Here is a 13,364-nt window from a genome sequence, read left to right on the forward strand (position 1 = left end):
CTTCTTTACCTTTAAACCACCTTCCTGCCATCCCCTTCACCCATGCACTCTCTCAGTGTCTGTCAACAACTGTTCTTTCTTTTGATCTCTCTGACTTTTTCCTTTCTTTCTCATCATACCTTTTGCTATTTGCCTCTCTTTCTTTTTTCTTTAGCTCCACGTTTCCAGTTAATGATTCTTTTTTATACTAAAAAATCTAATTGAAACTGCACAGGTCTGGTATATACAGGAAGAGTGAGCATGAAAAGATGGATCAAATAACCTGTGTTAGATACACGTTTTGAAAATTAAGATTCTGGAAATAACATGTACTAGGTATATTTTTTTTTTTCACCACAGGTGTATTACTTCTTAGTTCATTAAGGTAACAGTTAACACTAATTTCATTCTTGGAGTTTTCTACTGTTGTTACATTTCCCAGGCTATTACTTATCGTAGTGATGAATGAATGGATTAAGAATACAAGATTTAAACCAAATCAATACCATTCATAGTAGCCCCCAAGAAGATAAAATACTTAGGAATAAATCTTACCAAGGATGTAAAAGACCTATACAAAGAAAACTACAAAGCTCTACTACAAGAAATTCAAAAGGACATACTTAAGTGGAAAAACATACCTTGCTCATGGATAGGAAGACTTAACATAGTAAAAATGTCTATTCTACCAAAAGCCATCTCTACATACAATGCACTTCCGATCCAAATTCCAATGTCATTTTTTAAGGTGATAGAGAAACAAATCACCAACTTCATATGGAAGGGAAAGAAGCCTCAGATAAGCAAAGCATTACTGAAAAAGAAGAAGAAAGTGGGAGGCCTCACTCTACCTGATTTCAGAACCTATTATACAGCCACAGTAGTCAAAACAGCCTGGTATTGGTACAACAACAGGCACATAGACCAGTGGAACAGAATTGAGAACCCAGATATAAATTCATCCACATATGAGCAGCTGATATTTGACAAAGGCTCAGTGTCAGTTAATTGGGGAAAAGATAGTCTTTTTAACAAATGGTGCTGGCATAACTGGATATCCATTTGCAAAAAACTGAAACAGGACCCATACCTCACACCATGCACAAAAACTAACTCCAAGTGGATCAAAGACCTAAACATAAAGACTAAAACGATAAAGATCTTGGAAGAAAAAATAGGGACAACCTTAGGAGCCCTAATACGAGGCATAAACAGAATACAAAACATTACCAAAAATGATGAAGAGAAACCAGATAACTGGGAGCTCCTAAAAATCAAACACCTGTGCTCATCTAAAGACTTCACCAAAAGAGTAAAAAGACCACCTACAGACTGGGAAAGAATTTTCAGCGATGACATCTCTGACCAGCGCCTGATCTCTAAAATCTATATGATTCTGTCAAAACTCAACCACAAAAAGACAAACAACCCAATTAAGAAGTGGGCAAAGGATATGAAAACAGACTTCACTAAAGAAGATATTCAGGCAGCTAACAGATACATGAGAAAATGCTCTCGATCATTAGCCATTAGAGAAATGCAAATTAAAACCACGATGAGATTCCATCTCACTCCAACAAGGCTGGCATTAATCCAAAAAACACAAAATAATAAATGTTGGAGAGGCTGCGGAGAGATTGGAACTCTTATACACTGCTGGTGGGAATGTAAAATGGTACAACCACTTTGGAAATCTATCTGGCGTTATCTTAAACAGTTAGAAATAGAACTACCATACAACCCAGAAATCCCACTCCTAGGAATATACCCTAGAGAAATAAGAGCCTTCACACGAACAGATGTATGCACACCCATGTTTATTGCAGCTCTGTTTACAATAGCAAAAAGCTGGAAGCAACCAAGGTGTCCATCAACGGATGAATGGGTAAATAAATTGTGGTATATTCACACAATGGAATACTACGCATCGATAAAGAACAGTGAGGAATCTGTGAAACATTTCATAACATGGAGGAACCTGGAAGGCATTATGCTGAGCGAAATTAGTCAGAGGCAAAAGGACAAATATTGTATAAGACCACTATTATAAGATCTTGAGAAATAGTATGAACTGAGAAGAACACATACTTTTGTGGTTATGACGGGGGGAGGGAGGGAGGGTGGGAGAGGGTTTTTTACTGATTAATTAGTAGATAAGAACTGCTTTAGGTGAAGGGAAGGACAATACTCAATACATGGAAGGTCAGCTCAACTGGACTGGACCAAAAGCAAAGAAGTTTCCAGGATAAAATGAATGCTTCAAAGGTCAGCGAAGCAAGGGCGGGGGTTTGGGGACCATGGTTTAAGGGGACTTCTAAGTCAATTGGCAAAATAATTCTATTATGAAAACATTCTGCATCCCACTTTGAAATGTGGCGTCTGGGGTCTTAAATGCTAACAAGTGGCCGTCTAAGATGCATCAATTGGTCTCAACCCACCTGGAGTAAAGGAGAATGAAGAACACCAAGGCCACACGACAACTAAGAGCCCAAGAGACAGAAAGGGCCACATGAACCAGAGACCTACATCATCCTGAGACCAGAAGAACTAGTTGGTGCCCAGCCACAATCGATGACTGCCCTGACAGGGAGCACAACAGAGAACCCCTGAGGGAGCAGGAGATCAGTGGGATGCAGATCCCAAATTCTCATAAAAAGACCAGACTTAATGGTCTGACTGAGACTAGAGGAATCCCGGCGGTCATGGTCCCCAAACCTTCTGTTGGCACAGGACAGGAACCATCCCCGAAGACTATTCATCAGACATGAAAGGGACTGGACAGTGGGTGGGTGAGAGATGCTGATGAAGAGTGAGCTAATTATATCAAGTGGTCACTTGAGACTGTGTTGGCATCTCCAGTCTGGAGGCGGGATGGGAGGATAGAGAGAGTTGGAAGCTGGCAAAATTGTCACGAAAGGAGAGACTGGAAGGGCTGACTCATTAGGGGGAGAGCAAGTGGGAGTATGGAGTAAGGTGTATATAAACTTACACGTGACAGTCTGACTTGATTTGTAAACGTTCACTTGAAGCTCAATAAAAGTTAATAAATAAAAAAGAATACAAGATTTAGAAAGTGTAGATATTGGTCATAAATATATTTTCAGTTATTAATGAAAGCCCCCACAGACATTAATCAAAATTCAATCTTTAATCCTCTTTAACCCTCAAGTACAAATGTGTGGGCTGTCTCTTTCACACATGCACAAATGCACTCACGCATATATACACGCCACATACACATCATGAAAACATGTTTTAATGTAAAACAAAACGTACTTTAATGACCATGTTTATATTTTACCTTTTCAGAGCCAGATCATGTTTTATAATGATTGTATCAGAAGTTTTGCGAGTTCTCGTTCAAGAGAAGATTTGGAAAAAGTCCATGTTGGTGTGATAGGTCGTCTAGAAGAGGTTGTAGGTCTGGTGGTGCTGAATATTAATAACTCTCGAACAAAAGCTGTACAGGGGGCATTGCTTACCCTTTACGTTCACTGCAGGGATATAGTGAGAGATTTACTACTTAAAAATATCTTCAATGCAGACGATTTTGAGTGGACAAGGTAAGTGCATTTAAATTATAACTCTAGATAAAATAAATTATTTTTCACATACCTATCTCTAGCAAACTGATTCTCTACCTCAAACTTTGGCAAACTCAAATTTTAATTTTCTGAGAGTTACAGAAACTAAGCGAACTGCACCAATTCCTGTGCCTTCTTGTTTCTCTTTTCTACTGTCTATCACACTGCCCTCATTCTTGCTTTTCTTTGCTTCATCATCCTGACTGACTACACATTTCTCATGTCTGTATTTTCCCTTTGTCATTGAGGCAAAGGGCAGTGGTTTTCGATGGGTACGAGAGGAGCTCTCCTCAAGCCTCTTCTTTCCCCTGTGTGCTCTCAATTCTGGAACAGGCTGAGCTGGGAAACAAATTGGAGAACACTTTCAGACTATTTCCTAACTCAAAACTTCCTCCTCCTACCCAGAATCAATTAATAAAATACAGATGTATATGGAAAAATAGAGCCCACTAATCTTGGTGAGAAGAGAGGATCAACATAAAATTCCTATAATAAGTATGATGTTACAAACTCTTGAATTCATCTTTTTCTAAAGGTTTCCTCTGTTCATAGAAAAACAAGTGTCCAACCCGCATCATTTAAGGTCTTTAATTCTCAAGAGAAGTTAATTTCTAAAGACACTGTGCACTTAGCATAAACTGCCTTGTTTTAGGTATGACAGTTTCCTTTAAACTGTAGGGAAAATAGAGCAGAAAGATGCTGATTTGGCTGAAATCCCTGCTGAGTATATTTAACTGAATATTTTATATTTACATATGTTCGTATGTTATATTTACCACCATTAATTGTAATCTTTCTCAAGTGCTAAAGAGAAAATCCCATGTTTATGAATCATCATCCTGCAAAAAATATAGTATGTCATTATTACTTTCTACTAGCTCCCTTAAAAAGTGAAAATGAAAAAGTGGAAGAGCATATATAGAAAAGTAAACTAGAAAAGAGGAGATTTTAATAAGACTCTGTAAATCTAGGGCCATTGTACCCAGGTGCCAAGATGCTCCAAGGTATCACAGGGAACTTACACAGATGCTGCAAGATATTTTAAATTTTTGAGGGAATCACAGCAATACACAACATCTGTCAAACATCAAGCAAACTACCAGCTCAGGGTAGTTCACAGCTTTAACATTAGATCCTGCCACGTATCTTTCAGTGACTTCTTATCTTTACAAAGCTGTATTTTTGGCAGTTGCTCTAATAGAGAGCAAGTATCTCTCAAAAATCTATGTAGTACAGGAAATTAGGCTGGCAGTGTCCAGCCTGATCCCAAAGTTTGACAAGTTGTGCAGTGCACCAAATAGCAAGTAACTGGTTATTTAAGAATTAAAAAAAAATGTTTTTTTCTAATTTTCTCTCAATTTATTTGTATAATTTTTTTCAAACGAGCTATTGTGTCATTAAAACAAAAATACTTATTAAACTGTTCTGGATCTAGCAGTTAAAAGGAACAGTTGGGTATTTCTTTTTGGCTAGGGCCATCATGAAAAATAACTGATATACTAAGGGTGTGGTGAACTGAGAAGGTCGGCAAGGGGGAAGAATAATAGAAAGGCGAACGCTCTGGAAGTTGATCTTCTATTTAAATAATGACTTAGTGCTTAAATCATCAAGCAAGTGCTTGTTCTAAAAATGTTTTTTGATAGTTAGAACAAATAACATTTCTCTCAAGTACCCTTGTGATAACAATTCAGGGCACAGTGTCTTCAAAAGCGTTCTTATTGGGAACCGTAATAAACATCATAGGGCTGTTTCTTGCATAAACCCTCTGTTTAGGCTGACATCACACCAAAGGAGCATGAGTCAGCAAGACCATTTGCCTGAGAGGGAAGAGCACTCATGTGTTTGTAATCTTCTGAGTTCTAATGTTTCATATCTGATTATGGTCACTGATAAATTTTTTATCACTCTTCATTGGATTTTAATGTTCTGATTTCTATTTGATTTTTTTAATCTACACTTCCACTTAAAATTTTTATTTTATGTCTGCTTGCGAAAATATACCCCAAACGGTTTTTCCCAAATAACATGAGCATTTAAACGTTATTTTCAGACATTTACAATATAAATGGAACGAAAAGCAAAAGTTGTGTTATGTATCTCAAGGAGATGCCAGTTTTACTTACGGCTACGAGTACCTGGGCTGTTCTCCGAGATTGGTCATTACACCTCTCACAGAACGGTGCTGGTTAACTCTCACTGGAGCACTCCACTTGAATCTAGGAGGCTGCCCTGCTGGTCCAGCTGGTACAGGAAAAACCGAGACTACCAAAGATCTAGCAAAAGTGAGTGGATTTCAATATCCAGAATAAAAACTTCTTTTTTTTTCCTTTTCTGCACGAACTTCAATAGTATTTTAAATTCACACTATTCCTGCTGTTAATATGTTCATAGCATTTAACAAGCACATTAATTAATTCATCCAATTCATCAATTAATTTTTTAATACCTATTGTGTGCCGAGACTTGAGATCTCAGTAAGCCAACGTATGCATTCTAATGCATTTATTTAGAATACCATTGTGCTGACCCACTGACACATGAATCATAGTTTTCTCCACCTCCCTCCTTCCAGTAGGGCTGATTCATTTTGAGCCTCATACACAGACTTTTGGCTAGTCTTTGTGATTAGAAGCACTGTGTGTGAGAGAAAGAAGCAGGGGATGAAAGCAAAGGGCATAGTTACGTTTTCTTCTTTGTTTATTAGCTCATTTGTGTAAAACCATCTACTAATCAATTAAACTATAATAGTATAACTACATTTATACTATATTGAGTTTTGTGAATCTCTAAATTCGGTATCTAATTTGTCTTTTTATTGCAAAGTTTTTCTCAAAAGGATAAAGACATTTCTCTACCACCCAATGCCATCGAGTTGATTCCGACTCATAGTAACCCTATAGGACAGAGTAGAACTGCCCCAGACATTTCTTTAGTAGTTTTTAAATTAATATTTCCTGTTATAATTCAAGAAATACATTAAAATAATATTTTGTTTCCCAGTCCTTAGGGAAACATTGTGTGGTCTTCAACTGTTTCGAGAATTTGGATTATAAGGTAAGTTTAATCATACATACACATGAGAAAATATTGTACACATAATAAAAAGAATTCTTTGGGGAAGGAAAGAACAAGAAAAATAATTTACCTTAGATATTAAGTATTAATAGAACATAAATGCTATTCTTTTAAAGAATAGAATATAATGAAAACTTAGAATGTAATAGAAATTTAAAAATTATAGTTTGTTTTTAGTTCAAGTGAACTGCTCCTTAAGTCAGCCTTGTCTTGTTTTCGCTGCACAGTATCTAAAACACATAACATTGTGAAATATTTGAATCAGTTATTAAAATTTCATGTACCTGTGTTCCTGTTAGAAATGTATTCAGATTTTCCAAACACTACAGTTTACTTTGTTTTGCATTATAAGTCTGAACCTTTTACATTTTATTGTTGTCATTTCATCTGGAGTTCAAAGCACATTACCTCTGAGATCCTGCATTTCCAATCTGTGCTCAGTTAGCACCTTAAAAATATCAATAAACATAAATAAGCAAATGTAATTATTATTTTGAAGACACCTAGCTAACAGAGTCTGTTGCTACCTTCCTGCAAACTACCCTCCAGTGGGGTCCAGCAGGACTGGAACTAAAACCAAACAACCAAACCCATTGCCGTAGAGTCAATTCCCAGTCATAGTGACCCTATAAGGACAGGGAAACCTTAGGGCTTCCAAGGAGCGCCTGGTGGATTTGAACTGCCCACGTTTTGGTTAGCAGCTGGGCTCTAAGCCACTTCACCACCAGGACTCCAGACTGGGACTGCAGTGAGGTAAGTGAGGCACTTGCCTCCTCAGGAAAATTTAAGGCGGAGCCAAAAACCTAGTAATTAAGATAAATAATATCTTAATGCAATCTTTAAAAAAAAAAAAAAGTTAAAATTAATACCAAAAAAATTCCCATGGTGAACACAATAGCAAACATTTTGTGAAGACAAGATCCGATTCTTTGCTGCCCTGTGGGAGGAACCAACTTGTGCGCCCTTCGCATCTGAGGTTTTCTCTCTCAAGCTGTTTCATCCCTTTTCCCTTCCCTCTCTGGGAGGTATAGTACAATCTCCTCAACCTGTATTCAGCCCACAGGTATTGTTTGGCTTGACAGTGTTTTTGTCTGTTTTGTTATTTTTATCTGTCTCAGTTTCTAACATTTACAAATCAGTAGATCACAGTGCAGGCTTCCAGCCTCTCACAGAACACTAGAGGGTCTGGCCACCTTGGACCTGCCGGCTAGTAACTGGCCGAAACCAGGCCTTCAAGCCTGGCCAGAGTCCATTTCTTGTCTTAAACGGGGCCTGATTCACTCATCTGCGTTACCTACCAGCAGCCCACCCCTAAGTCGGAAGGAGTCTTGCACTGATCCAGAAAAAGGGGCTGCTACCTCCAGATACTTAAAGGCCATCTGCCAGAAAACTGTAGACTCCTTACCCCAGTGTATAGATAGCCATGTGAGGTAAACCGCGACCGCGGGAGTGGTGTCCACCTTGTGCGATCGTAACTGTGACCCTTGCCTACATGGTCCCTGTGCACATCAGAGGTTGCTACTGCTCTTATGAAAGACAGGCAGAGTAGGTGACTCCTCAGCTTCTAAGCTGGTGCTGCGTTCAGCCCTACGAAAATAGCTGAGGTGAGGAAGGGCAAAGGATGTTTGCTTGGTTTGAGTAAGGTGAGAAGAACATGAACAAATTAATATCCTAGTAAGTTTTCCCAGCTTTATAATAATTTTTGTAATTAATCTTTTTTTTTTTTTTTTAAAGATAATGGGAAAATTCTTGTTTGGACTAGTTCAGTCAGGAGCATGGTGTTGTTTTGATGAATTCAATCGAATTGATATGGAAGTTCTCTCAGTTATTGCCTCACAAATTCTAACAATTAAGGAAGCAAAAGACAGCTATTCTGTCAGGTATTTGTTAATATGTTTATATATTTGAATGAAAAGCTAACCTACATTTACTGTTTAGTTAATCATGGTTAAATATTTTTTTCGAAAACAAGTGTTAGGGTTTTTTTGGAAGCATGTAACACAAAGAATGGCAGTTAGCTGTTTCCTTTGCTTGGCAAATAACATGAAAATATATATACCAGGAAAATAAGGCAAATATATTCTAATTACTCTCTTGCAACTTGCAAGTTAAATTCTCTTAGTACCTTTCCATAGGCAATACTACATTGTATTTGAAGAAACCAAACAAAAGCTCTTTTTCTTTCATTCTACATTGCATCCTTTTTAAAAAACAAAATCCTACTGGCCGCATACCTGAAGTCACTTCTGCCTGATTACTCTCATTAATGTGCTTTTATGAAAAGCCCCGCAATAACAGTATTTTTATGTTAGAATTTCTAATGTTTGCTAATAAAAGCAAAAATGTTTCCTCTTCGATAAACGCAGGAACTCACACGATTTACTTAATAGGCATAAGTGGGCTTGTAGGTTTAAATTTTTCTTAAAATCTAATATTTCTAACTTGATGCTTAATGGACGCATCTGGGTTTACTCTCATGGACTTTGTCCAAACTGTTATACTACAGTAAACAAGGTAAGCACAAGTCAGCCTGTGCTTACGTTGCTTACCGGATAATCTGCTTCTAGCTCTGTTTGGGTTTAAATGTAACACAACCTTAGGAAAGTTCCCAAACTCACTTGTAGTTTTTACATACTTTGGCCTAGAGAAAATAGTTCTCTTTGTGACGTATACTGTAATGTATTATAGGTTTGTACTGGAAGGAAAAGAAATTCGTATCAATATGTCTTGTGCAATATTTATCACCATGAATCCTGGGTAAGTATCAGTGAATCTGTGGTAGGAGTGGAGATAGGCCAAAATCCTTTCCTTAGATCATACTCCCAGATGGAGTTGTCCGACATAGTTTATCTGTCATTCACCCTCCACTCCATCTCTAAATTCCTCCCTACCCACAATTTATGAACAGCTGCAGCTCTGCACTTATCCATATGGATGATCTCACATTCAGCTTCTGACCAAGAGGCATTTTCACTTCAAGAATAGCGGAAGAAAGGAAAAGGCCTGCAGTTGGTCACAAAGAGGACAGAAAAGCTGATGAGAGTGGCAGGAGGGACAAGGATGTGATGGTTACAGGGAGTGGAAGCTAAACAGGTTCAATGACTATCTGTTGGTTTATTACTCTGCTAGTCCAGAGAATCAAAAGAAACTGATATGAGGTGAATTGTGGGAGAAGGAACAGAAAAAAATAATGATAAGCCAGAAACCTGTGAGATGAAAAGTGCAGTACAAATGACCTTGTAAACTTCCTGTTTTCAGATAAAGATCATGTAACCCATACCCATTGCCATCGAGTCAATTCCGACTCATAACGACTCTATAGGACAGAGTAGAACTGGCCCCTAGGGTTGCCAAGGAGTGCCTGGGGGATTCGAACTGCTGACCTTTTTTGGTTACCAGCCATAGCTCTTAACCATTATGTCACCAGGGTTTCCAAGATCATGTAAAAAGCTATAGAATTATTTGGGGAGAAATTATATTATTTGGTTCCTCATTTGAAAAACTGAAAAGTGGTGTTTTTGCTTGTTTGTTTGTTTGTTTGTTTGTTTGTTTGTGTATTTGTTTTCATTATCCTGTGAAGATACAAAGGTCGAGTAGAACTCCCAGATAACTTAAAATCTCTGTTTCGCCCAGTGGCAATGATGGTGCCCCATTATCAAATGATTGCTGAAATAATGCTGTTTTCACATGGCTTCAAATCTTCAAAAACACTCTCTGGAAAGCTAGCTAACCTTTTCAAATTAGGCAGCAAACATCTCTCACCACAGGTAAAGAACAGCTTTTCCCAAATATTTTAAAGTGACTATATATAAAAGTAACTTTAAATGAGGCTTTTCTGTTTATAGTATTGGTATGGGAATGACCTGGAAAAATAGTGAGGCTAGAATTCCTATCCACAAATCAAGTCCATGGACCAACTTGAGTGTAAGGTAATATGTAGTCAATATGTAAATAAGTCCCTGGGTGGTACAGATGGTTAATAAGATAGGCTGCTAACTGAAAGGTTGGAAGATCAAGTCCACCCAGAGACACCTTGGAGGAAAGGTCTGGAAATCTACTTCCAAAAAATCAGGTAGACGTAGGATCACCATGAGTTGGAGTCGGCTAGACAGCAACTTATTTTTTTGGATTTTGTAAACAAGCTTTCAAGCCGTTCCTCCAAGACCTGGAGAGAGTATGAGAGTATCTGTTATTTTAACAGATACTTTCTCTAAGCAAGGAGGTGTATGATACAGAGCGGTAGTTCTCAAACTTTATTGTGCATCAGAATAATTTGGAAGACTTTTTAAAACAAATTGCTGGGCCTCATCCCCAGAGTTTCTGATCAGGTAGGTCTGGGGCGGGCTTGAGAGTTTGCATTTCTGACAAGTTTTCTGGTGGTACTGTTGCTGCTGATCTGAGTACCAGACTTTGAGAATTACAGTTATAGGATATGACAGCTTAATGAGTGTTTCTAACCGAAAATGGTTTGGACACATAACTATATTATCTCCAAAGTGCTCTTCTCTTCAGTATTCTTTTGATTCATCTCTTTCCCATTTCAGAGAAAATCTAATTCAGATACTGATAGCCTCTAACACCTTTCTTCAATACTTGTCAGCCTTTCTCTTAAGATGGAGACTCATAGGAGCACCAGTATGCTAGGGAAGCAAAAGCATTAGAAGCAGAATTTTTTTTTTAATTAATTTTTATTATGCTTTAAGTGAAAGTTTACAAATCAGGTCAGTTTCTCATACAAAAATTTACATATACCTTGCCATACACTCCTAATTGCTCTCCCTCTAATGAGGTAGCACAGTTCTTCGTTCTACTCTCTCTCCTTGTGTCCATTTGAGTAGCTTCTGGCCCCCTCTGTCCTCTCATCTCCCCTCCAGACAGGAGATGCCAACATAGTCTCATGTGTCCACTTGATCCAAGAAGCTCGTTCTTCACCAGTATCACTTTCCATCCACTATTCCAGTCCAATCTCTATCTGAAGAGTTAGCTTTGGGAATGGTTCCTATCTTGGGCTAACAGAAGGTCTGGGGACCATGGCCTCTGGGGTCCCTCCAGTCCCAGTCTGACCATTAAGTTTGGTCTTTTTATGAGAATTTGGGGTCTTCATCCCACTGCTCTCCTGCTCCTTCAGGGTTTCTCTGTTGAATTCCCTGTCAGGGAAGTCATTGGTTGTGGCCGGGCACCATCTAGCTCTTCTGGTCTCCGGCTGATGTAGTCTCTGGTTTATGTGGTCCTTTCCGTCTCTTAGGCTCAAAATTACCTTCTGTCTTTGGAGTTCTTCATTTTTCCTTGCTCCAGGTGGGTTGAGACCAATTGATGCATCTTAGATGGCTGCTTGCTAGTGTTTAAGACCCCAGATACCACTCTCCAAAGTGGGGTACAGAATGTTTTCTTAGTAGCTTTTATTATACCAATTGACTTATATGTCCCCTGAAACCATGGTCCTCAAGCCAGAACTGGGGGTTTTTTAAACCCACATCACTATTTCTCTGTGTAGCATAGATGATCAATAATTTAACCATATATGTATTTATTTCCAAATTGTTCCATTTTTCCTTCAGAATCTTCAATAACTCAAATATTTTAACGTTTGATAGGATCACTATGATTTTGGCATGAGGTCCCTGAAGACGGTGTTAGTAATGGCTGGAAAGAAGAAACAGGAGTTTAAATGGTCAGTTAAATTTTGAGTTAAGAGTGTTAGGTCAACAATGAGATACCACTTCATATGGCTATAATAAAAAAAAAAAAAGGGAAATAACAAGTGTTGGTAAGGATGTGGGGAAATTGAAATCCTCCTGCATTACTGGTGGTAATGTAAAATGATGCAGCAGCAGTGGAAAACGGTTTGGTAGTTCTTCAAAAAATTAAAAACAGAACTGTCATCTGACCCAGTATTTCCATACCTAGGTACAAGCCCAGAAGACTTGAAAGCAGAGACTCAGATACTTGTAGGCAAATGTTCGTAGCAGCATTACTCGCAATAGCCAAAAAGTGGAAGCAAAATAAATGTTCATCAGCAGACAAATGGTTAAATAAAATGTGTACCATACAACAGAATAGTATTCGCCCATAAAGAAAAATGAAGTTCTAATATATAGTGCAACATGGCTGAACCTTAAAACATGATGAGTGAAAGAAGCCAGCCACAAAAGAACAAATATCGTTATGATTCCACTTACATGAAGTATCTAGAATAGCCAAATACAGAGAGACAGAAAGTAGATTAGCGGTTACTGGTGGTTGGGGTGAGGAAGTTATGGGGAGTTATCTTACCCATTGTACTCACTGGTACAGAGTTTCTGTTTGAGGGATGAAAATTTTGGAAATAGATAGTGGTGACTGTACAACATTGTGAATGTAATTAATGCCATGCACTTAAAAATGATTAAAATGGCAAATTTTATGGTATATATATTTTCCTCACCACCAATTGCCATTGAGTCAACTCCAAGTCATGGCAGCCCCACGTGTGTCACAGTAGAACTGTACTCCATAGGGTTTTCAATGGCTGATTTTTTTAGAAGTGGATTGTCAGGCCTTTTTCTTTGAGGTACTTCTGGGTGGACTTGAACTTCTAATCTTTTGGTTAGTAGCCAAGTGCCTCACTATCCAGGGACTCTTACATATATTTTAGTATAGTAAAAAAAAAATTTAAAAACTTATAAAAGAATGTAGGTCAAAGGGTGTTACACACAACTAGGAAAATAATGTGTAGAATTATAAGTA

General features: G+C 38.0%; 1 protein-coding gene across 1 annotated transcript in view; it reads left to right on the forward strand.

The window, feature by feature from the left end:
- The window catches only part of DNAH14 (dynein axonemal heavy chain 14), a 379,927-nt gene that overhangs the window by 139,282 nt on the left and 227,281 nt on the right, over window positions 1–13,364 (forward strand). The window contains exons 28-34 of the mRNA XM_049867924.1: window positions 3,289–3,542; window positions 5,614–5,845; window positions 6,564–6,617; window positions 8,373–8,518; window positions 9,327–9,395; window positions 10,219–10,405; window positions 12,233–12,309. Of these exons, the coding sequence (XP_049723881.1) occupies window positions 3,289–3,542; window positions 5,614–5,845; window positions 6,564–6,617; window positions 8,373–8,518; window positions 9,327–9,395; window positions 10,219–10,405; window positions 12,233–12,309 (1,019 nt within the window). The remainder of the gene's footprint in view (window positions 1–3,288; window positions 3,543–5,613; window positions 5,846–6,563; window positions 6,618–8,372; window positions 8,519–9,326; window positions 9,396–10,218; window positions 10,406–12,232; window positions 12,310–13,364) is intronic.

Source organism: Elephas maximus, chromosome 24, assembly GCF_024166365.1.
Source record: "Elephas maximus indicus isolate mEleMax1 chromosome 24, mEleMax1 primary haplotype, whole genome shotgun sequence".
Classification (NCBI taxonomy): Eukaryota; Metazoa; Chordata; class Mammalia; order Proboscidea; family Elephantidae; genus Elephas; species Elephas maximus.